The 23,939-nt window shown below is 43.0% G+C and overlaps 1 protein-coding gene across 1 annotated transcript in view; it reads left to right on the top strand.

Annotated features, from left to right (window-relative positions):
- Positions 1 to 23,939, top strand: part of HIBADH (3-hydroxyisobutyrate dehydrogenase) — a 160,193-nt gene that overhangs the window by 20,861 nt on the left and 115,393 nt on the right. The window contains exons 3-4 of the mRNA XM_043968053.1: positions 3,306 to 3,415; positions 6,219 to 6,340. Coding sequence (XP_043823988.1) covers positions 3,306 to 3,415; positions 6,219 to 6,340 — 232 coding nt within the window. The remainder of the gene's footprint in view (positions 1 to 3,305; positions 3,416 to 6,218; positions 6,341 to 23,939) is intronic.

Here is a 23,939-nt window from a genome sequence, read left to right as displayed (position 1 = left end):
GTTGGGGTTAAGTGACTTGCCCAGGGTCACACAGCTAGTAAGTGTCAAGTGTCTGAGGCCAGATTTGAACTCAGGTCCTCCTGAATCCAGGGCCAGTGCTTTATCCACTGTGACACCTAGCTGCTCCTTATTTCTTTTTTTTCTTTCTTTTTTTTTTTTTTTTTTTTGTGGGGCAATGAGGGTTATGTGACTTGCCCAGGGTCACACAGCTAGTAGGTATCAAATCCAGGGCCAGTGCTTTATTCACTGTGCCAATTAGCTGCCCCACCCTCATTTCTTTTTAAAAAATCTTTATTGATACCTTTTGTTTTCCTAGTATGACTTTCCTCCTTCCCCTTTCAGAGGACAATTCCTTATAACAAAAAAACCCAGTTCAACAAAACTAACCAAGTTCAACATTATATGCAGTGTTTCACACCTGTAGCCCTCCCCATCTGTACAAAGAAGGGAGGGATATGCATTCTTGTATCCCTTCTTTTGAGCCTGGGTTTGGCCTTTATCATTTGACAGCATTCAGTTTCAGTGTTTTTGGTTCTTTTCATTTCCATTGTTATTGTCACTGGGCATATTGTTTTCCTGGTTCTTCTCATGTCACATTGCATCAATTCATATAAGTCTTTCTTTGCCTTTCTGAATTCTTCATATTCATCATTTCTTACAATGCAATATTAATCAATCATATTCATGCACCATAATCTGTTGGCCATTCTCCAAGTGATGGACATCTAATTGTTTCTACTACAAAAAGTGCTGCTGTAAATATTTTAGTGTGTATGAGCCTTTTTTATTTCTGACCTTGTTAGGGTATGAGTTTAACAGTGGTATCTCTGGGTCAAAGGATGTAAACTTTTTTGTCACTCTCTTAGAAAAACTCCCCATTGCTTTCTGGGATAATGGGACCATTTCACTCACAGTTTGAATAACAATATGCTAATGTGCCCTCAGGTAGTAGGCTTTAAGCTCAGGATAAGACAGTCCCTCCATGTTAGCCTAACAGTAGACCAGTTCATCTTATACACCAGGCACCACATTTATCTTCCTTACTGTGTCACTCCACTCTAGTTGTTCTTCAGTCCTTCAGTCATGTCCAGTTCTCTGTGGCTCCATGGATCCCAGCATGCCAGGCCCTTCTGTCCTCAACTCTCTCTCAAACTCTGTCCAAGATCATGTTCATTGTTTCCATGACATTAACTATCCATCTTATCCTCTGCAATCTCCTTTTCCTTCTGCCGTCAATCTTTCCAGATATCAGGGTCTTTTCCAGTGAGTCCTGTCTTCTCATTATGTGGCTAAAAGATTTAACCTTCAGCTTCAGCATTTGACCTTTCAGTGAATAGTCTGAATTAATTTCTCTAAGAATTGACTGATTGGATCTCTTTGCTGTCCAAGGGACCCAGAAAAGTTTTCTCTCGCACTGCAGTTCAAAAGTGTCTGTTCTTTGGCATTCAGCTTACTTTACAATCCAACTCTTACAGCCATGCATTGCTACTGGAAAAACTGTAGCTTTGATCATATGGAACTTTGTCAGCAAAGTGATGTCTCTGCTTTTTAGCATGCTGTCCAGATTTTCCATAGCTTTCCTTCCAGGGAGTGTCTTCCCCCTGCCCCCCAGGGCAGTGAGGGTTAGTTAAGTGACTTGCCTGGGGTCACACAGCTAGTAAGTGTCAAGTGTTTGAGGTCAGATTTGAACTCAGGTCCTCCTGAATCCAGGGCCGGTGCTTTATCCACTGCACCAACTAGCTGCCCCTGGAGTAAGTGTCTTTTAATTTCATGGCTGCAGCCACTTTCTGCAGTGATCTTTGAGGCCAAGAATATAAAATCTGATACTGCTGCCATTTCTTCTCTCCCATTTGCCAGGAAGTGACGGGACCAGTTGCCAAGATCTTAGTTTTTTTGCTGTTAAGCTTCAAGACAGTTTTTATCCTCTCCTGTTTCACCTTCATCAAGAGGCTTCTTAATTCCTCTTCACTTTCTGTCATCAGAGGTATCTTCTGTATGTCTGAAACTGTTGATATTTCTTCCAGCAGCCTTAGTTCTGGCTTTCGATTCATCCAGCCTGACATTTCATATGGTGTTCTCTGTATGTGTTAAATAAATAAGATGATAGTACACAGCCTTGTTATATTCCTCATTCAGTCTTAAACCAATCACTTGTTCCATGTTCAGTTCTAACTGTTGTTTTTGGATCCACATACAGGTTCTTCAGGAGACAAGTAAGATGATCTGGTCGTCCCATCTCTTGGAGGACTTGCCATGTTTTGTTGTGATCCACCCAGTTAAAGGCTTAATGTAGTCAATGAAGCAGAAATAGATGTTTTTCTAGAACTCCCTCGCTTTTTCCATAATCCAGTGAATGTTGGCAATTTGGTCTCTAGTTCCTCTGTCTCTTTGAAAACCAGCCTGTTCAAAATGATGAATTCCAGACTTCTTAGTTTGGCATTCAAGGCCCTCAGTCTCCTTGCAGCATACCTTTGTAGTTTTATTCCTTCCCTCTCATGTGTCCTGTGCTCCAAACAGGCCTACCCATTTCTCATTTTCAAGAAGCTTCTGTTCAGTTGGGGGAATAGCCTACTCTTTGATTCCAACACATTTACACCCAGGGATGGTTAGTCACCCCATAGGTCTCAGGGTCTTGGCAGCAAATGCTTCTCCCTTGGTCTGATTCTTCCTCCATGTTGTTCTTGCCTTAAACCTTATTCTTGTGTCATTCTCTGGGGTTCTGTTTGCTGGAAGAGGATGGAGGGTGGCAGGGAGCAGGCCAGAGGCCTTGCCTTAAGGATACCTTCATCCCCCTCCCCTCCAGTTTCCTTTTGCTTTCCACAAGCCCACATTGTCAGTAGTGTGTCTGGGCTGCCCTGCCTGACGTGTTAGAATGTTTTTCTTAGCCAGCCAAAGTATATACCAATGAGTCTGCAGCCTAAGGCATTAAGCCGGAGGAACCCGTGAGAATTCATGTGTCTGTTCCCAAGATCACTATGGTTTGCCCTTTCCCGCGTAGCTCCCTTCACACTTCTTAAAATAAACAGTACACTTTGATTCCATAGAAACTGGATTTGTAGAAATAGAAAGAATATGTCTTTTAGATAGTGAAGTCATGGGTTTGATGTTTTGTTTTGTTTTTTGCTTATCTCAAAATAAGCATGTGTGTTTAGCTATCTATCTTAGGTATTACCTTGTGGCAAAGAAATTGAAATTGTGCATAATTGTGTTCTAGAAACTGCCTGAACTTTAATTTTAAAACAGGACTAATGCTATGTTCATGTTTTCCATTTAAAATAATGACTGATATATATTTTTTTTAAAAGGTTGTGCCTTCCCCAGCAGATGTAGCAGAGAAAGCAGACAGAATTATTACCATGCTGCCTTCCAGCCAGAATGCATTAGAAGTTTACACGGGACCTAAAGGGATTCTCAAGTACGTATCTGCTTGTTATGAGGGAGCTTTCAAGTGGTTCCTTTGAACAATACATTAATAGCATGCGCATTATTGTTTTCCTATTTCTCTAGGGGGAATTTTCTTGTGTTTTTGTTGGTTTATTTTGTTTTTAACAGTAATATTCGTTTTATCAAGCAGCCCCTCACAACTCCCTTTGGACGCTTTTGTATTTGTTTCTGTTATGTCTGTTGCGTTAGCTCTTTAAATAGTCTGCCTGCCACTACTTGCATATTTAAGAAAAGATTTTTAAGCTTTTTTAATACTACTCGTGGTTGAGATGAAGGAAGTGGATGGAATGAGGGTTTCTATTAAATACCGATAGCTGTTGGGACCAGGAAAGTTAATTAATATTTATCAAGGGGTCATGGGAAATCACATTTATAGGAAGTACTTTTTTGGGGGGAAATATTCAAATATAAATGAATGGATAATGTATGCACTATTGATTCAGGAATTTATTATCCAGACCAAGCATTGTGAACCTTGGCTAGTTCACAGATCCCATTTTCACTGGTTCTGTGGCTCTGTTTTCTTGTCACCATCTGTCCAGTGTTTGTAGTGGACAGGACAGTGGCTATGTCCTTTCTTGGTTTTTATTTTCCGGCTTCACACGCTTCTTACTTCTGGAATTTGGGCTCTCCATCAAGGTCCAGCAGAGACTGGGAAATGCGCGTCAGGGATTGCTGGGCCCTGGGCTTGTTGGAAGGCTCCATCTGTGGAGTTGTCCAACGTTTATAGTTGGTTTTAAAATGTCGAGATTGGCAGGCTTTGGAAACAAACGTTTCTTATTAATACCAGAAAATTAACAAGGTCAATGTTGAGATTGCGTTGAAGGTTGGAAGGTATCTGGGGCATGTGCTCTCATGCTTTCATATTGTGGCTGTTGGCCTTCCTACCTAGGGGTGGGACATTCATATTTTACCTCTTGCTAACGTGCATTTTGTGAAGTTTCACTTGTTGATCAATTTGTTAAACCTGATCTCTGGAAGTCTGTTCCCTCGTTTGCATTGAAGGGTGCTTCTAACACCTTCTGACACCCAGCCTGATAGGACTGTCCAAGTTCTACAGCCAAGTAGTCATTCATCTCTAAACATTTGAGGAAGAATTGTTCCAAGTGCTATGTAGAATATTGAAGTCTGAGGTTTGTGAATGAAATGAAAAGTGGATATTTTAAACTAAAAATGAGTCAAAGGTTGATAACATTAAAATAAAAAGAATGGCCTCACAACATATTTTTAAAAATACTGTAGATTGTGCAATCTAGCTTGGTTAGCCCTGCAGACAATAGAGCAGGTGTATTCTGGAGAAGTTTATCAAACCAGATTTTGTGTATCCGATTCCATTTTCCTTGACTTCTATTGTATAATTGTATAATTCTTAGTGAAAAATTTTTTGAGTTGTAAACCTGTCACGTCAGGGGCCATAGCCCTTCTCCTGCCAGAGTGGGATGACTCTGAGCTAATGAGGGAGGGAAGGGATCGCTGGGCACTGGACAAGGGCACTGCAACAGTGTCCTGTCATTAGTAGCTGTCACAGGCATCACTTGGAGAGAAACGTTCTGCTTTTATCTTCGTAAATAAAGCAGCTTGTGCTCAGATCATACATAAGATTTCCCAAGCTCATGGGAGGACAACGATTCTGTCCTCCCCACAGAACTTCAGGGAAGCTACTTTTGTTATCTCCATTTTACACATGAGGAAATGGAGGCAGGCAGAGGGCTTTTTGTTTTTTTCTTTAAGTTTCTCGTCTGGTGCCTCTCAACCAGTTAATGTCTGAGGCTGAAATTGAACTCGGGTCTTCTGTGCACTGGGGCGCCCCCTAGTGGGCCTTCTTGTTAAGAGACCTTGCTTACATTGTTAGAAAAAGGGGGAAATGTAATGGATGTGAAGGATTTTTTTTTCTTATCCCTTTTTACATTAATTCACCAAAGAGAATTAAAAAAAAAGATGACCCTCTGTGGGTTCCCCAGATTCATTTGCCTGTTACTTTCCTTTTCAGCTATTTTTTTTGGTCATTATTTCAAAAAATGGCAATGCAAAAAATAAAAGGAGGTTTCTAAGCTGAAGCAGGTATAAAGACAGTCTTATCTACCTTTTCCCCCCCTCTCCCCCAGGGCAGTGAGGGTTAAGTGACTTGCCCAAGGTCACACAGCTAGTGAGTGTCAAGTGGCTGAGGCTGGATTTGAACTCAGGTCCTCCTGAAACCAGGGCCAGTGTTTTATCCAACTGCACCACCCAGCTGCCCCCTAGAGACGCTATCTCTTCCCCTTCCCCTCTGGCTCTCTTCCTTTCCCTCTACCTTTGGCCCCTCCCCCTACCATTGGCCCCTCCCCCCTCCTCCTCTCTCTCCCTATCTCTTCTGTCTTTTCCTCTTTCCCCTAATCTCCCTCAGTCTTTAAATCTTCCTCTGTCTCTTTCTCTCTGACATGTATAGTTTATCTAGGAGAAACTGTATATAGTAATGTGAAATTTGTAGATGTGGCTGACAGAGGACAAAGAAGTTAGTTTGCCCTATTCGTGCACACTTTGGTTATAACCATACCATCTCTCTTTGCCAAACCAACATCATGAGACTTATTGCTCCTCTTGTTTGTGTGTGTGTGTGTGTTTCTTTTTCCCTTTCAGAGAGTGGGAGAATGGTCCGTATGGGGGAGCGCCTTTTAATTTGGCTTAATCTGCTTCATTGCTCTGGAATGATTGGCAAAAATGCCAATTCCATTTGTTTTTAATGTGAAGCGTCCATTCAGAACAGAAAATAACAACTGTTTTTATGTATTCCTTAGGAAAGTGAAGAAAGGTTCTTTATTAATAGATTCCAGTACAATTGACCCTGCGGTGTCCAAAGAGCTGGCAAAGGAAGTTGAAAAAATGGGAGCAGTTTTCATGGATAGCCCTGTTTCTGGTGGTGAGTAGTAGTTCAGCTTAGACACCTACTTTTCTGTCTACTTCTGTCTGCCTGCTCACCTGTATATCTCTCTTCCTGTCTGTCTACACGCTGTCTGCCTGCCGTCTACTTGTCTGTCTGTCTGCCTACCTTCCTGCCTGTCCATCTGCCTGTCTATATATGTCTGTCTGATTGTGTGCCTGTCTGTCTTCCTACCTGCCTGCCTGTTTGAAGCAACAGAAGTGGCCTTCCCTGGCTTTAGGATAACCCAGGGCACCTGCTCCTCCCCCTGTCTCTTGTCTCAAGGATTGCTGTAGATCTCTTAATTTCCTAGACTGTTAATTTATGTGAGACAAAGCAGATGGCTGTGACCCCCCTTCTACTTGATGACAAGGTGGGCAGACTTCTAAATGAAGGTGAGTGGAGGCCTGTTCCCAAAGTTTGGAATCTGTGCTCTAAAACTGGCTCATGGAGAGCCAGAGCTCCCCTCTGGGTGTGTCTGCTTTTGTGTCATCGGTATTATAATTAGAACTGTAGTGTTACTGCAGTTATCGAAAGTTAATGTCATCTTTTGAAAGGTAAAAAAGTAAGCACTTTGGGAATTTGGGAGTTGCCTTGACTTTTGTTAACTGGCTTTTAGGTGCATAACTCACTAATTTGGGTAAAGTGCATCATTTCAGAATTTCCGCTCACACCTGCAGTCGTTCAGGGCCTCTCCCCTTCTTGTCTGCCCTGTCTCTGCCTCCAGCTTCTCACCACTCCAGTCTGTTTGCAAAAGGACTGGACAAGGGCCCGGGATGGAACCTGTGATTTTTGTGGCACAGGGAACTCCCAGATGAGAAGATGCCCTCTGCCAATACAGGCTGGCTGTCTCCCTGCAGCTTATGTCTTAGAGACCTGAGAAGTTAACTGCCTCACCCGGGCTCACGCTGCTGGCCTGGGGCCAACCTGGCCTTTCTTGGCTCTGAGGCCAGACTGCATGCCCTTCATTCCTCATGTATCTGCCAAAATAAAGGTCCTAATGCCCAGGACTGACCATATCCCCCCAGGCTCAAAGAGCTTCTTTGGTCTTCCATTGCCCATGGGATTGAACGTAGGTTTTCTCCCCAAGTATTTCAGGGCACTGATAATCAGGCTCTTGTCTCCCTTTCTGTTGCAGTGCTGGGCTCCTTTGCAGCCTTGTTTTCCACTCCTCCCTCTTACTTACTGCCTGTTTGAGCCACACTGAACTGTGGGTTTTTTTCTAATCACCTGCTTCTGTGAGTTCATGCAGGCTGTCTCTCTGCTTCCTGGAGCTGAGGCCTGTGTCAGTCCTTTGTCAAGATCGCTCCTTCTCCTCTTCTGTCCATTTGTGGGCCTGTCACAGAGTCATGAAGTCCGAGGTGGGCAGAGCCTCAGTGGTTGTTGAGTCTAGCCCATCCTGGGACTAGAGTCCCCATCACACATCCCAGGCTTTGAGTGAAGACCCCCAGGGAGGGGTCTCGTCTCCTACCTCCAGGGATGTCTAGTTCTACTTTTGGGGGACATTGCATTGTGACGGAGCCCCCATCTTACACTCAGCATCTTCCGTCCCTGACTCCATGTTCTTCCCCTGGGAAATCCCTTTTTCATACAGTGGCCTTTGCTACATTTGAAGACATTTATCACATCCCTCAAAAGTTTCTCTTCTTCTGGTTAAATATACCTGTTTCCTTCAGCCAGTCTTTGTACTCCTTTGATTATCCTGGTTGCTTTCCTGGGAGCTCTCCATTTTGTCATTGTCCATCCTAAAAATATCATTCAGACAGTTTAGGATGCACTGAAATTCATCATCTAACTCTGATCTCTTCAAATCTAGTAGAATGTAGCCTGCTTGGGGGCAGAGGCCTTTAGACACAGAGTAGGCACCTAATTTATGATTAAAAAAAAGAATTAAAGTTTTTTATTTTCTAGTTACACGTAGAAATAGTTTTCAACATTTGTTTTTATAAGATTTCTAGTTTCAGATTTTTCTCCCTCCCTCCCTCCCTTCCCTCCCCCCTCTCCAAGAGAGCCAGCAGTCTGATAGATGGGATCTATTTACAATCATATTAAACATGTTTCTGCATGAGTCATGCTGTGAAAGAAGAATCAGAGCACAGGGAAACCTCAAACAAGAGAAACAAGAAAAGGAGAAATCGTACGGTTCAATCGGCGTCTAGATGCCACAGTTCTTTTTTCTGGCTGTGGAGAGCATTTTCCATCACGAGTCCTTTGGAACTCTCTTGGACCATTGTATTGCTGAGCAGAGCCAAGTCTATCACAGGTGATCAATCAACAATGTTGTTGATACTGTGTACAATGTTCTCCTGGTTCTGCTCATCTCGCTTAGCATCAGTTCATGTAAGTCCTTCCAGGTCTCTCCGAAATCCACCTGCTCATCATTGACTTGGCGTCAGGAAGTGACGTTTGCTTGCGGGTACTGTCAGTCAAGGCTACCAGCCAATTAGCTTGGAGTTGTGTGTGCGTGCGTGTGGATGGGATGTTCCCAGTTTCACTGGAGGCTTGTGAGATGAGGGAGGGGTGGCTCAGGCTCTTTCGTGAGGACCCTTGAGGACAGCGGAGCTAAAATGCGTGCTCCCTGAGATAGATAGCTGTAGTCATCTAGGGCCTCTTTCTCTCTCTTCACCAAATTCTTATTCTCCTTAATAAATGCTTAAACGTCTAAACTCTTGTTAAAGCTTATAATTTATTGGCGACCACTGATTAAATATTTTAGACAGACTAGCTAGAATTTTAGCCCTTACAGTTCCATCAGTATCAGTTCTTTCTATTTTTTTTTTTGGTGGGGCAATGGGGGTTAAGTGACTTGCCCAGGGTCACACAGCTAGTAAGTGTCAAGTGTCTGGGGCTGGATTTGAACTCAGGTACTCCTGAATCCAGGGCCGGTGCTTTATCCACTGCACCACCTAGCTGCCCCAGTATCAGTTCTTTCTTTGGAGGTAGATGGTATGTTTCATCATTAGTCCTTTGGGATTGTCTTGGATCCTTGTATTGCTGAGGATGGTTAAGTCATTCAGAGCTCTTTATCAAACAGTATTGCTGTCACTGTTCAGCATCAACTCTCCTTGTAACCCCTGCCCAACAGAACTGCCTCTGGGAACGAAATAAGCACAGTGTTGGCCATACCTGAAAGTGAATGTGCTGTTGCGCCCTTGTAGACCACCACCTCTCTGTGCCTTGTTGTCAGCCTGGCTGCCTTAACATGAGGCAAGAACCACAAATCTTCTTTTCATGATCCAGTCTGTAATTTTGTCAGGGCCCAAGGCAGGTTCATTGGTGGTGGGTACAGGTTCCATTCTCTTGCCTTTTAGAAAATGGGGACTGGTCCTGTGGCATCTGCTGTTCTTCACAGTCAGTCAACACCCACTTCTTTTTTTTTATGTTAAGTTTTGTTTTTTGTTTTTTGCTTTTGTTTTTTGTGGGGCAATGAGGGTTAAGTGACTTGCCCAGGTCACACAGCTAGTGTCAAGTGTCTGAGGTCAGATTTGAACTCAGGTCCTCCTGACTCCAGGGTCGGTGCTCTATCCACTGCGCCACCTAGCTGCCCCCTAGTCAACACCCACTTCTTTTTTTTTTTTCTTTTTTAGTGAGGCAATTGGGGTTAAGTGACTTGCCCAGGGTCACACAGCTAGTAAGTGTGTGTTAAGTGTCTGAGGCCAGATTTGAACTCAGGTCCTCCTGACTCCAGGGCCGGTGCTCTATCCACTGCGCCACCTAGCTGCCCCGTCAACACCCACTTCTAAAGCGCCTCCCGTATACCGGTCACTGAACTAAGCCTGGCCTTCTCTCCAGGGAGACAGCATGTGAGCGCTCTTTTACAGAGGGCCAACAGAAGCATGAAAACCTGGCTGCTGCTGCTTCTCTTCCAAAGGATGGACTTGGCTGCTGGGTCTGCGAGGGCAGGGATGGTTTGGTTTTGTTCTCACACCCTCAGTGCCTCTGACAGTCTGGAGTCTCAACCCCCTGTAACCTTTTGTGTTGCCTCCTTCCCAGTCCAGTGATGGGAGAGAAAATATTCATGGTGTGGGACCCCAGGAAGGACTGTGGCCTTCCCCCTGGTGCCTGACACCCCCATCTCATCTGTCCACGGTGTACGTTACAGGAAATTGGTGTAGGGCAGAACAGCAAAAGGAGACTCGATAGAGGCATGGGGTCCTGAATGCAATGGCTGGGCACCTCAGGTGGCGTTCGGTCGCACAAGGACCCATCTTCTGGCCTCGACTCTCAAAAGCATCATCCCTAAGTCAGTGGGCCCCAAGGCCCTGAGAGACTCTTAAATGTGTATTTATCACATTTATTTCCAGAAGCATTTTATTGATGCTCTCACCTCTCTGTAGCCACTGCTCACCATGCTTGCTCTAATCTCCGGCTTAGCTCCCACGTGGGACAGGTTGTGCCCCCGATGTCTCCTTCATGGGTGGAGGGAGGCTTTGTTCTCTCCTCGGGAGCTCCGCGTTCACTTCCTCAGAGCCATCTCTCATTTAGGTTGTCATGGTCCTGGCACTTCATTTTTTACTTTGTTTCCTTTTCTGTTCACCCCCTTCTGTAACAAAAAGGGAGATAATTACAAAGTGGGGCACTTTGTAAAACCTAGAAGAAGGTATTGGGAAAGCATGGTAGTCTATCCTGCTTGCTAAGTTGCATGGCAGTGGTCTGCCATTGATCCTTAGGAGAGTGATTGATGGTGTCCTCAGCACTGGCACACCTGCCAGGAGCCCCTCGCTGCCTGGGAGATTGGCCACATTTTAGGAGCTTCTCTTCTCTTGCTCTCTCTACATTGAAAGGATAAGATCCAGGGGGCAGCTAGGTGGTGCAGTGGATAGAGCACCACCCCGGATTCAGGAGGACCTGAGTTCAAATCCGGCCTCAGACACTTGACACTTACTAGCTGTGTGACCCTGGGCAAGTCACTTAACCCCAATTGCCTCACACCAAAAAAAAAAAAAAAAAAAAAGAAGAAGAAGAAGAAGAAGAAGAAGAAGAAGAAGAAGAAAGGATATCATCCAGCCACTCCCTTTGTTTCCTGGTGTGCTCTGTGTGTGACTGTTTCCTCAGAGACGTCCTCCATGTTGACTGTTCCAGGCAAATCATTGATGGAGCCATGCTGGCGCCTGCTTCTACCTGCCCTCAGATCATTTGCTTTCTCAGTTCTGTGCTTTGGAGTCAGAGCAATGCTGGCTGACCACTGGGGTTACAGTGTTGTGGCCTGGGCCCTGCTCCAGCCCCTCCCCTGCTAGTTCACATTTTGTATTGAAAGAAAAGGACTTAGGGCCAGCTAGGTGGCACAGTAGACAAAGCACTGGCCTTGGATTCAGGAAGACCTGAGTTCAAATCCAGCCTTAGACACTTGACACTTAACTAGCTGTGTGACCCTGGGCAAGTCACTTAACCCTCGTTGCCCTGCAAAAAAAAGAAAGAAAGAAAGAAAGGAAGAAAGAAAGAAAGAACAGGACTCTATCTCACCTAACAGTCAACAAAAAGAGATTTTTTTTTTAGCCATAGCAGGAGGAGGATCTTCAGCTGAGACAACTGAGTTTGATTCCGTTGACTTTTGTCCTTTCTCTTGTCCAGGTTACCTGCCATGATCCACCGATCAGGTATCAGAGCTCCTGGTGCTCCCTTTGGGTGCACCTCTGGACTCAGATGATGGCAGGAATCTGGGCCTTTAAATCTCCTATGTCAACCACGTCTTGAGAAAGTTCTGATGCCTTTGAAGAATGAATGGCAGTGGAGGGGCTGGGATGTTGCTTCTGCTGCTGCTTCCCACCATACAAAGGAAGGCTGCCGTTGTTAGGAATAACTTAGGGTCATTAAAAGCACTGAATGCTTACTAAATGAAATTGAGCCAGATCTCTTCCTCAGTTTGTCCCCAATAATTATCCGTCTGTTGTGATTGTCCAAGATATTTTCATCGATGGACTAATTTGGACTTCCCAGCTGCTTATGTGTTAAAGCCTTGGCAGTCTGCATTCGTCATCCATATTCTTTTTCGTGGTGAATGGTAAGACCAGGTTCTTTTGTATTAGTCTGGATTTCACCAAGGAGGCTTTATAATAGTTAGGGACTCTGTGCATTTAATTATGATGTCATCTACAAAAAGTGGCTTTGGAAAGACTGTTAGAAATTGTTTTCATTGAAGCTCATGTTGGACGCTTTCCAAAATACCCATGGCCAACGTATATGCTTGACCCCTTGGTCAGATTGTTGAGTGAGTCTGTAGTCTTGCTGTCAGACAGTCTAATTTTGAGCTTCACAGGAGAAAGACTTTGTCTGAAGAGACAGACCCTGGAATTTTGCTTGGATGAATCAAATGCTTTCTAAAACCAAAACATTTGGACCTCACATTTGCTTCACTTGTGAGTGAAGTTAACCAGAAAAGATGTGGTTTGCTATAGACATTCCCCATCCTGAGCTTGAACCCTGCCACTGCTGCTTACCCACTCTGAGACCCTGCACATCTCTCTTCACTGGTCTCAGTTTCTGTTTCTTCTTTTGTAAGATGGGTAGTACGATACCTGTGGTATGTGTCTTACAGAGTTGTTCAAGGAACAGGTGAGATATTCTAGGTAAAGAACTAGCTAAACCTTAAAGTGCTCAATGCATTAAGCTGCTCTTCGTGGAGAAGCAACCTCAGGTAGTGCAGGGGCATCGGACACAGATAGAAATGGCGGCCACTAAGCCTTACAGGAGGGATCCTGGTGAGCTGCATGTTGACTTAGGTTTTTTGGGGTTTTTTTTTGCAAGGCAATGGGGGTTAAGTGACTTGCCCAGGGTCACACAGCTAGCTAGTGTCAAGTGTCTGAGGCCGGATTTGAACTTGGGTACTACTGAATCCAGGGCCGGCGCTTTATCTACTGCGCCACCTAGCTGCCCCCTTGACTTAGGTTTTTTTTTTTTGTTTGTTTGTTTGTTTGTTGTTTTTTTTTTGCAGGCAATGAGGGTTAAGTGACTTGCCCAGGGTCACACAGCCAGTAAGTGTCAAGTGTCTGAGGCTGGACCTGAACTCAAGTACTCCTGAATTCAGGGCCAGTGCTTTAACCACTGCGCCATCTAGCTGCCCCTTGACTTAGTTTTAAAATATAATATTACCTATTTTTTGTTGTATCTTTATTTTTAAAATATTTCCCAGTTACATTTTAATTTGGTTCCTGACACACACAGGAGTGTTGTGGGCCATATGTTTGATATCGCTGCTCTGGTGGAAAGAGTAGAAAACTCAGAGTCAGGAATACCTGGATTCAGATCCTGCCTCTGAAATTAGCTATGCCCTCATGGCTAAATAACCCAATTAAAAAAATCTTTTATTTTAAGGTTTGAGTTTAAATCACTCAATTTTCTAAATTTCAGATAATTCCATGGGCTATAAGTTCTGGACAGGTTGCAGCCTGTTTTGGTGGAAGGAGTTTCCGTGTCAGTGAAATACCAGATCTTTGAAGACGAATGTATTATTATTCTCATCCTGGTCTTCTCATCTTTTTCAGTGGAGTTCAAATAGAGATGGTACTGGGACAAGTTGTTACACTATTAGTCTTTTAAGTAGAACGTTCTGTGCACTGTTGCACAAGTGGATAAGATACTTGCCTTTTATAATTGAATAAAAACCCTGAGTTGCAAGTATATCTTCTGTGCTCACTGTTGGGATGGTGTAGGAGAAAGGAGAATGAGGTGACTTGATTTTGATTTCTTCTGTGAGATCTTTATTGTTTGAAAGCTTTTTATTGTATTCTATATTTTATTTTTATTGATTTCATTGTATATTTTATTATGGACTCTGTTAGCCTTTGGTAATCTTATTCTTGACACTGGTCTGGATCAGTGCTGCACCTGTGTGATTGTGGGTAGCAGCTCTGCCAGGGACAGCAGTTGGGTTTCAGTGCAGTTTATTTGTTGATTCTAAAGGATATTTCGAGGTCTGCAATTGCATAATGGGGATTTGTCTTTAGTCAGGTTATAAAAGGTAACAGGCTCCTCATGTCTAAGTCGAGCCAGCCATGTTTTGTTCACTATTTAGTAGGTGCTCAATTTTCAGAGTCTCCATTGATAGGTTGCAATTTCTATTTTTTTCCTCCTTCATGACCTGCATTAATCAATAGATCTTGGCTTCGTAAAGATAATTTGTCTGTAGTTTCTGTTGTTGGTGTTATTATTTTTCAGAGGGCCTCTGTTTGAATCTTTTCTTTTTGCTACTTTTGTGACCTTAAGTCAATCTCTCAAATCTTTTCCTTTTTTTGTTTGTTTGTTTGTTTTTCAGGACAATGAGGGTTAAGTGACTTGCCCAGGGCAACACAGCTAGTGTCAAGTGTCTGAGGCTGGATTTGAACTCAGGTACTCCTGAGTCCAAGGCCAGTGCTTTATCCACTGCACCACCTAGCTGCCCCCTCCTCCTTTTTTTTAATGTTAAGAAATTGGAAAAGGTGATCTCTAAGGTTCTTGCCAGCTTTCAATCTAGTATTCTTTGATTGTCTCATATTTTTAGTATTATGATCTCCACAGACCAACCGATTTGGTGGAAGCCAGTGTTGACAGGTGATTAGCAACATTTTTGTTTTGTTTTGTTTTGGTGAAAACATCATTTGGGATTTAAAAATTTTTAAATTCAAATTTTAGTTGGTTTTATTTTTTTTTCCCCAAACAAGGATCCTTCTTCTCTCCTGACTACTTCATCTCCTCCCATTGTTGGAGAAAGCAAAAAAAAAAAAATCCCTGTTATAAACATGTACAATTAAACAAAACAAATTTCTGCATTGGCCAGGTCCAAAAAAACTGCCTCAGTCTATGAGTTTATCATCTCCAAAGTTGTTTGTCTTGTAATATTGGGAAATGTCATTTATGATCCTTTCTCATGGAAGCTTTCTCTCCTTTGAGACCTTCTGAAAAGCAATTCCCAACTCCTTTTAGATGCATGTTGCACCATATACAGCAGCCTCCTGTTTATAGGAAGACAGGTCCAGCCCCTCTGACTCCACTTCTTGAGCCATTTTCCCTTCAGTAAACAGCACGTGAGGCACATAGGGGATAAAGTACAAATGCGGTGGCAAAGAATCCATTTCATTTTTTTTCCATTTCATGTCTTTTAAAAAAATTAAATATTTATTTCCATTGATAATTTTTTTTTTGTTTTTAAATCCACTTTCCTCATATAGAATCAATTTCATTGCATATTTACATGTTGTTTTCTTTCCAGTTTTTCCTAAAAATGCTTTGGGATTCTCTGTTTTAGGTAAGTCTGACACTTTTTCTCTCCAATAGCTTATTTTTGCTGTTTTTTCATCTCGTTCTCCATGGTGTTTTGCCAATGATCTTGTCAGTCAGTTGGTCATTAAAGAGTAAGGGCTTCTTATATTCCAGGAACTGTGCTAAATGCTGGGAATATAAAGGAAGGTCAAAGATAGTCCCTGCCCTCAAGGATCACATGGTCTAATGGGGGCCACATAGTATGCAAACAGCTGGGTACAAACTAGCTGTGTGGAGGATTCATTGGAAATACCCGACAGAGGGAAGGCACTGGAATGATGAGGGGCTGGAAAAGGCTTCCTGGAGAAAGGGGTGGGGTTAGCTGGGGCTTGAAGGAAGCTGAGAGTCAGAGATAAGGATGGAGAGTGTTCTTGGCATGGGAGAGAGCCACTGAGAGTGCTCAAAGTTGGCCAGAAGTTGTCCTGTTCGTAATTGTAATAACAGGTAGCATTAACAGAGCGTTGTAAGGTTTGGAAAAGGCTTTACAAATATTCTCTCCTTTTAGCCTTGACCCAACCCTAGAAGGTAGGCAGCTGAGGCAGGGAGAGGTTAATTGACATGGACCACACAGCTTGTATGTGTCTCAAGAAGAATTTGAACTCAGGTCTCCTGGATTCCAAGTCCAGTGCTCTAACACTGCACCACTCAGCACCTGGGTGTATGTACGTAATCTTGAGCCCTCCGTTTCCAAGTAGCAATAAATGAGCTAGCCACTGTCCTCCAGGAGCTTACCTTACAATAGGCCATATTGATAGTCAGCTTCTGACTGTCTGAAAATGGATTCTCCAGCTCTGACTTCTCTCTGATACCAGCCTTGGAATGGCTGGGATTTGTTTGGTATGTGGCTGTTGCTCTACATGAATAATCAAGAACTGATTCTGCAGAATAAAAGAGTTGTTCAGCTTGATGATGTTCTCTGCGTGCCCTTCCTGGAGTATTGAGCAATTCAAAGGACTTTTGTTAGCTGAGGAATTCTCAGTTTTCCTAGAAATATCCTTCTTTGGGCAGTTGAGTGGGCAACACCCCCATTTCATGAAAAGTCTAATACAATAAAGACACGTGCGAATAATCTTAGTCATAAATTTCCAGAGAACGTTTGTCATAGGGGGGAAGGAAATTTGGCAGCTTTCCTTCTGCTCCAGGTGCAGTAGTTATTTTGTGCTGCAGTTTGCATTGATGTCTGGTCAGTGAAAGCTCTCGTTCTTTAATCAGACCTGAAAGCATTTCTTTACCAAGTAACATTGTAAATCCTGCCCTGTGGACTCTTACCTCACAGTGGAATCTTTTCATATCAGTGGCCCAAAGCTATCTTCCATAAAATGGGTTTTCAATGAAGGAAGAAGCACAGCTCTGTTTTCATGCCCATTTCTCCCCCATGATGGGACGAAATCCTCTCTTTTGAGGTCAGGCTTTGGGAGCATTTTGCTTTAGTGCCTGTGTACCCCATTCCCCCTTCCCTCTGTAGATTGATTTCCTTTTGCATGCCCCTTCGGTTTTCTGGGCTCTCTGCATCATCAGGAGCCCCTGAGCAGGGCCTGGCTGGGAAGTCCTGGCCCAGACTCTGGATGGAAACTTCAATCTCAGTATCTCACCCTGGATGGGCCTCAGAGGCCTCGTGGTCCAGCCGGTGCCTGGGCAGGAATCCTCATCCCCTGTCTCCTGGCCAAGTGCCTGTTTGGCCATGACTTGAGGAGATTCCTCCCTCCCTCCCGAGGGGGTTCCTGACATCAGGCCTAAAGGGTCCTCTTTGCCGTTGCTGCCCAGGGTTCTTTGGGGCCAGACAGAACCGTTCTAATCCCTCTTCAATGTGCATTTTCCTGGACAGTTGTCCCTGGTGCCTTTGTTCCTTCTCCACGTGCCATGGCCTTGAAGGGGTGAAGGTCGCTGAGGTGCCAGCTCCCCTGAGAAGTCAGGGAAAGGAAAGACCCCTTTTTTGTGACCACACCCCAACTACCTGCAGAAGCCCTCTGTGTCCCAGACCTTGTTTTGGCTCCCAAGAAATCTACAGGGCAGAAAGTCTACCCATTTTCTATTTTCTATTTTTTTTCCTTCTTTTAAAGGAAATTAAAATATTTCTCCCTGCAAAGTCCTTTGACTTTGAAATTAAGATCCGTTTTAGATCTTTGTAATGCGAGTGGGAATATCTTTCTGACAGCAGCTCAGTGCTGTTACAGGCCGGATTCTTTGCTCGGCTTCTATCATCTGAAGCAATGGAAAAGTTGAAGTGAGGTTTTCTCTTCAGTGGTATTTGCAGAAATCATTTCTGCATTTCAAACAGTATTTCAAGAAAAAGAAGTGTAAACTATAGCACACTGTGCATCTTATCAGCTGAAGAAGTAAGTGAAATTAGCTGTCATATCCTATTAAAGTAACTTTAAGTCTAGTCACTTCAAGTAGGGCCTTGGGACAGAGCCTCGATGATGGGACGTCCCAGGGGGCCATGGAAGCACCTCTTCTGGGGAGGAACCTGGGTAAGACTTGGCCTTCAAGGTCACAACTAGTTCAACTATGGGAACTGCTCAATTTGACAAACATTAATTAAGTCTTTACTTTATGGAGGAGCTGACATTGGTGATTATAAAAGGGGGAAAAGAAAGAGGGCGCCTGAGCATAGGGAGCAGCAGGAGACCCAGGGACCCTGGCTGGGGCTGAGACCCTCAGCAAGGCCCCTGACCTCTCAGTGCTCCAGGCCACTCTGGGAGACCACGAACAGCCGGATGAGTCCAAGACAGATTCAGCCCCAGGTCTCCCTGGCTCCAGGGCGGTGCCCTCTCCACCATTCCTCCCTCCAAGCAGAGGGCTGAACCGAGAAGGAGATAAAATAAAGAGAAAATGCAAGTTTGCTCTTCCTTTGTGCTTTGTACCTCAGAACTCTTCTCCAGCTTCATGCAGTATTTCCTCCTTTGTTCCAGTCACTGAGGAAAAGGCCTTTTTCCTCACCAGAGCCAGGCATTCCTTGGATCCCTGGGAGCCCATCATCCCAATTGTACTCTCCTTACTGCCCCTCCTCCCAGTCAGTCAGTAAACATTTATTAAGCCCCCACTGTGTGCTCCCCACCTGCTTCTGTCCTCTCCTCAAGCTGCTGTCCTGTAACATCCCAACTTTTGCCAACAACCTGCCTGGACAACATTGTCCAGCTCCCTTTACTTCTTCACTATTAGGCTTTTGACCTGAAGATTGATCGAGATGACTTTCTCTAAGGTTATGGGGCTCCCAGATTGCTAACGCCCAATGACATTGTCTTGCTTTTCATCCTCCTCGATGGCTCTGCAGCTTTTTGACCTTTGACCACTCTGGTTTCTAGTCCGTTGACCCATCAGCACATACAGAGTGCTGAGATGGGTACCAAGGATACAAAGAGAGGAACCCCCCTCCCCCCATCCCCATCCTCAAGAAGTTTGCCTTCCATGACTTGCTGCACACAGCACGACACAGAAGGGAGAGAGTGATAACCTTGGGAAGCCAAGTCTTGGGGAGAGCCAGGCTCGCTGGCTGCTCTCCTCCTTGGCTTCGGAGACATTCCTCTCTCTTGCTTGGTTCTCTTCCCAACTGTCTGCACCCCGGCTTCCTTTGGTGGGTCACCATATCCGGGCCATCGCCACATGTATCCCCCAAGGCTCAGGTCTGAACATCTCCTCTCTTGGTGACCTCATCTGCTCCCGTGGGTTGCATGATCATCCTTGCACAGGTGATTCCAAAATCTCTGTCCCAGCTGGATCTGTCTCCTCAGCTGCAGTGCTATATCATCACGACATGAATCTGTCTTTCTCCCTGTACTTGCCCTTCCTCTGGATTTCTCTATTTAAGTCGAGGATACCATCATCCTGATGTGATCTAATGGTCAAGGCAGTGTGAGATACTTGTCCTCTCATCCTCAACTCGGCCATGTGGGGGCCCAGGGCTTATTCCAGTGTCGAGTAAGCGATTTCCCCCAGAGCAGTGGGGCCCAGGAGGGTCTTTGGTCTTGGAAAGAGCACTTCTGTCCAGATTTCCCCTGCTGCTTCTGAAATAGGAGGATATTGGATGAGACGATCTATTGGGTCTGTTAGAGTTCCAGAATTCTGTGGTTCTAAATTAACTTTTGGGGTTTTTGGTTTTTTGTTTTTTTTTTTTAGTGAGGCAATGGGGGTTAAGTGACTTGCCCAGGGTCACACAGCTAGTAAGTGTCAAGTGTCTGAGGCCGGATTTGAACTCAGGCCCTCCTGAATCCAGGGCCGGTGCTCTATCCACTGCGCCACCTAGCTGCCCCTAGTAAGTGTTAAATTAACTTTTAATATGCAACAAATATGTTGCTATACTGTGACCTGAGGATTATTTATGGTGGCAATAGCGACCCACTGTCAGAAGTTATGTGTGGTTTTTATGACATTGTCATATTTCTGTGAGTTAGCTGCACATTTTCAGTTGGCTCCACTCGTGATTATCAGTAAGTATTTGTAAAATGACTGACCATGTGTAAAAGTAGTCTCTGGCTAAAGAACACAATGATTTTAATCGACCTGGACTTAAAACGCATGCCTGTGGCCTTATACCATCCTTTTGAGTTTGTCACAGAACTAAGTACCTGGATGTAGGATTGTCATCATTGCATTCAGTTTAAGAAATATTTATCAGGGGTCTTCTATATGGCTACTATGTGGTCTTAGGCTTTATTTAATGCTTGTTAAACCTTTCTGGAAAAGTAAGTTTGGCCTAGAGTGGAGGAGGGATCCTGTCATGGTCCGACAGCTGGAGGTTGGGCAGATTAAGACTGAATCTTGCTCAAACTCTTCTGTATAGAATGAATTAGAAAACTGTGTTTGTGGTTAATGGCGAAGTACTGGAGGCCTTGTGGTCTCCAAGGGCGTCTTTTCCTAGCTGAATTGCAATGGAAATGAATCCTGAAGAGTTTGCTAATTGCCAGAGGCCTTGTGTGGAGACAGGCAACCGAGCTGTTCTTGGTTGTGGAGATCGCTAACAGTGCGATGGCAGTGCAAATCAGTGTTCAAACGGAATAACGGAGCGCGTGTGTGTGTGTGTTCATGTGCTACATGTGGATCGAGCATTTCCGTCATATGTTAGCTCACTCGGGTTCGTTTTGCAGTTTGAGAGAGTTCTAGAGTGTTGAGCGGGAGGCAGCTTGTTAAGTCTTTTCCATTTAACAAGCCATGAAGAATTTCAAGTATGACCTGCTTGCTCAATAAGGGTAAAAGCCTCTTATAGACTTTAGTTAGATCTATGCCATGACTGTTTTTAAAATAAAGTGTTCAGTCTTGGCCTTTTACTGTTGACTAAATCAGATACCTATAGTTTTTCCACCCTCTCTCTATCTAATTTATGGCAAGGGTCCACAAAACCGAAAATAATTGATATTTTGGCACCTTACAGGGCCATTATAGTTAAGGGTCTGTTGGCATTTCCATTAGAAACCTTTCTTAGGTTTATAACTTGGCAGTTTTACTTGGCTTTAGGCAGAAATATGCTATTTTTGTCCAAAAGCAAATTCTTTTACTAAATTTCATTTAACTGAACTTGGCCTTACTTTATATTATATATATGGGGAAGGAGGATTATCTCTGGCTATTTTTGAATGCTTTCCACTTTTAACATAATATGATACTGTTAAAGACTAGCAGTGTATTATCAGTTATTATTATTAACATGATTGGGTAATGCAGTCATTAATTGCAATCTTTAAAATTGAAAATTTAATCTCATGAAAAGTTGCATTCATATCCATTAAATTAATTATTATCAAAGTTTTAAAAAATCTTAATATAAGGAAGACTCTAGAGATTTCTATTGTGGTTGTTCCAGTGGATGATTCCTAATGGTTTAATTTGAAGCAGTATTAGGTAGCATTGAAATTTATTGTTGCATCCTAGAATAATTCTGTCTGCAAAAATCATGATTAATATTAGCATTATCTTTTCTGTATTGGTCCAGTTTGACCCTAGACATGAAGAACTCTTAGAAAGAAATTTGCCCTGCTGTTTTGCATAAGAGGTAGGTCTGTTGCTTTAAAATTTAGGACATATCAACCAAAACGCAGTGAAGTTCTTTGTATTATTCTTTATATCAGCGATTAACATTTTCTCATAACATACATTTCTTCTTTTGATAACATAATATACTCCTAGATTTTTCTGTTGCATTTCCTTCCTTCTGTTCTAGTATCCCAGAAAGAGGTGGTAAATAATCCTAAAAGCAGACAGATCCTTCCACGCCATTAGAATTCTTTGGCAATGGAGGAGGTCCTCTCCATCATTTCCAGACTAGTGTCTTTAAATAAGTTGTTAATAAGTGTTTAATACCAGTAAAGATGACTGCCCAAGATAAGATTATTTAGGGAGTGCTAATAATTTGCCTTTTAAGAAGATTGTTGAGCAGTTAGGATTCTAACTTTAACATAAGTTTTCCCTATTGTTCTTACTGATGGAAAAAGTTGTTGCAATTCCTTAATTTCCCTCGATGTATACTTTCTGCCTATTTGCATTTCCTGTTCCCCTAAATCTGAAGCCCCAATTTAAGTTGCAGAGCAGTTTCCTAACTTGTAATAATTAGGAGGATTACTACTATACTACTACTTAGATTTGTCCTGTGGAGGGACATGGTTCTCCATCCTCCCCCTTCCCTTTGCCTACCCCCCCCCCCTTATGCTTGGACTGGGAAGCATGTGGATAAGGCAGGGGTCCAGCCTGAAGTTTAAACCCAGGGAATTTTTAATGTCCTGTAATTGCCACTCAGGATGTAGTACAGACCAGACACAACTGGCTCTGGGTAATGCAAGATTGGCTACCTTTTTTAGTAGAGAGATGTACTGGTCTAGCAAATCAATTTCCTACAGAGATTCATTATATGGAATTTGTTTTTCTGTGAATGTCCAGTGGTTTCTGAATACTATGAAATGATTTCCCATGTATTATGTATATTTTATGTCTATGGTTGTCTTCGGTGTGATCCCTAAAAGCTATTGGAGTTGAGGAGTGGAGATTAGGAACTTTACAAGTCTGCCTGTCATATGATCAAAATGTCATCCATCAGTTTTATTCTTATTTCTTGAAATATTTTTGACATGGTCAAGAAAAATCCACTTGCAAATGTCAGGGCATGAAAGTGTATACATATTCAGGTAGGAATTTGTCTTTCTCTTTCTATTTCTTATAGAATTCCGATTTAATTCACTTTACTTGTGGACATTTAAAATTTAAATACACATTTTAATTGCAGCCTACAGTTCATTGCCAGATTAGATAACACGGCAGATAAGTGCATTATGAGTGCTCCTCTATCTTGAAGTGCCCGGAACCTGACCTGAATGGAGAGGTTTTGTGTGTTTACCTCCAATTTTATGTTGTCAGTTCCTCTGCACTGCCTCAGTGTTAGAATGGGGACATTTCTCTCATAGGAATGGATTGGCCTTTATTCGGGCATTAAAAATACACAAAATTAGCCAGCAGCTTTTCTTTTTTGAGGTTCAGCTTTAGAAAATAAAAATAGAGAATGATTGTATCCCTTCTCAGATGTATAGAAACATTCCTAGATCATTTTGATTGAAAAAATTAAGAAGTTAGGCTTACAACAGTTGATGATAAATCCATATTCCATTTTCCTCTTATCCATCCTATTCTTAAGAGTAATACCTTTTTCTTGGGAGTAATACCAGCTGTTTAGTGTACGTATCCATATTTTAAAGGAATAGAGTATTGGCATACATTAAAATAGTTAATTGGCTTTTCCAGCCAAGTCAGGTTAATAAAACTTTTTTTTTAAAGGGAGAGAAATAAAATCCCCCCCCCCTTTTACAGGCTTTTATTAACCCTTTATTTTAGGCCATCACCATTTTCCTTTAACGTCTTTTCATTAGACAAGTAACTAAGAAACAGAGGGAAAGAATTAATCTTGTGCAATTGTCAGGTGTCTACAGTTAATCAGATTTTAGAATAAGCTATTTTGAAATAAAATCTTGGACAGGGATGCCAATTTGTTGAAAATGGAGCATATCATTTGGGGAAGGGATGGTGTGCTGGCATTACATAGATTTCGTCTTAAAAACTCTTAATAATTCTAGCATGCTTAAAAAAATTTTTAGAGTACCTAGGAATATGTGATAATTTTATCTTGTGGTGCTTAATTGGACTCTCCTTGTAAGTTCCCTAAGGCTTACTCATGTTTACACTAAATCAGCTAAATTGCTATTTGGGGATTGTGACCTTCCATCCCTCCTGTCCTGTAAACCTTGGTGTTTGCTTGGCCTTACCCAGCATTCTAGATGCTCAAGAGTTAACAGTACAAGAGCCCATTGGAGACAGAAAATTCCTCAAACTGTTGACATGTAATACTTAAGGGCTCATGACCAGAGTTAATTTTTTTTCCTTCGTAATC

Source organism: Dromiciops gliroides, chromosome 5, assembly GCF_019393635.1.
Source record: "Dromiciops gliroides isolate mDroGli1 chromosome 5, mDroGli1.pri, whole genome shotgun sequence".
In the NCBI taxonomy this organism is placed as follows: domain Eukaryota; kingdom Metazoa; phylum Chordata; class Mammalia; order Microbiotheria; family Microbiotheriidae; genus Dromiciops; species Dromiciops gliroides.
This window is presented reverse-complemented; position numbering and strand designations above follow the sequence as displayed.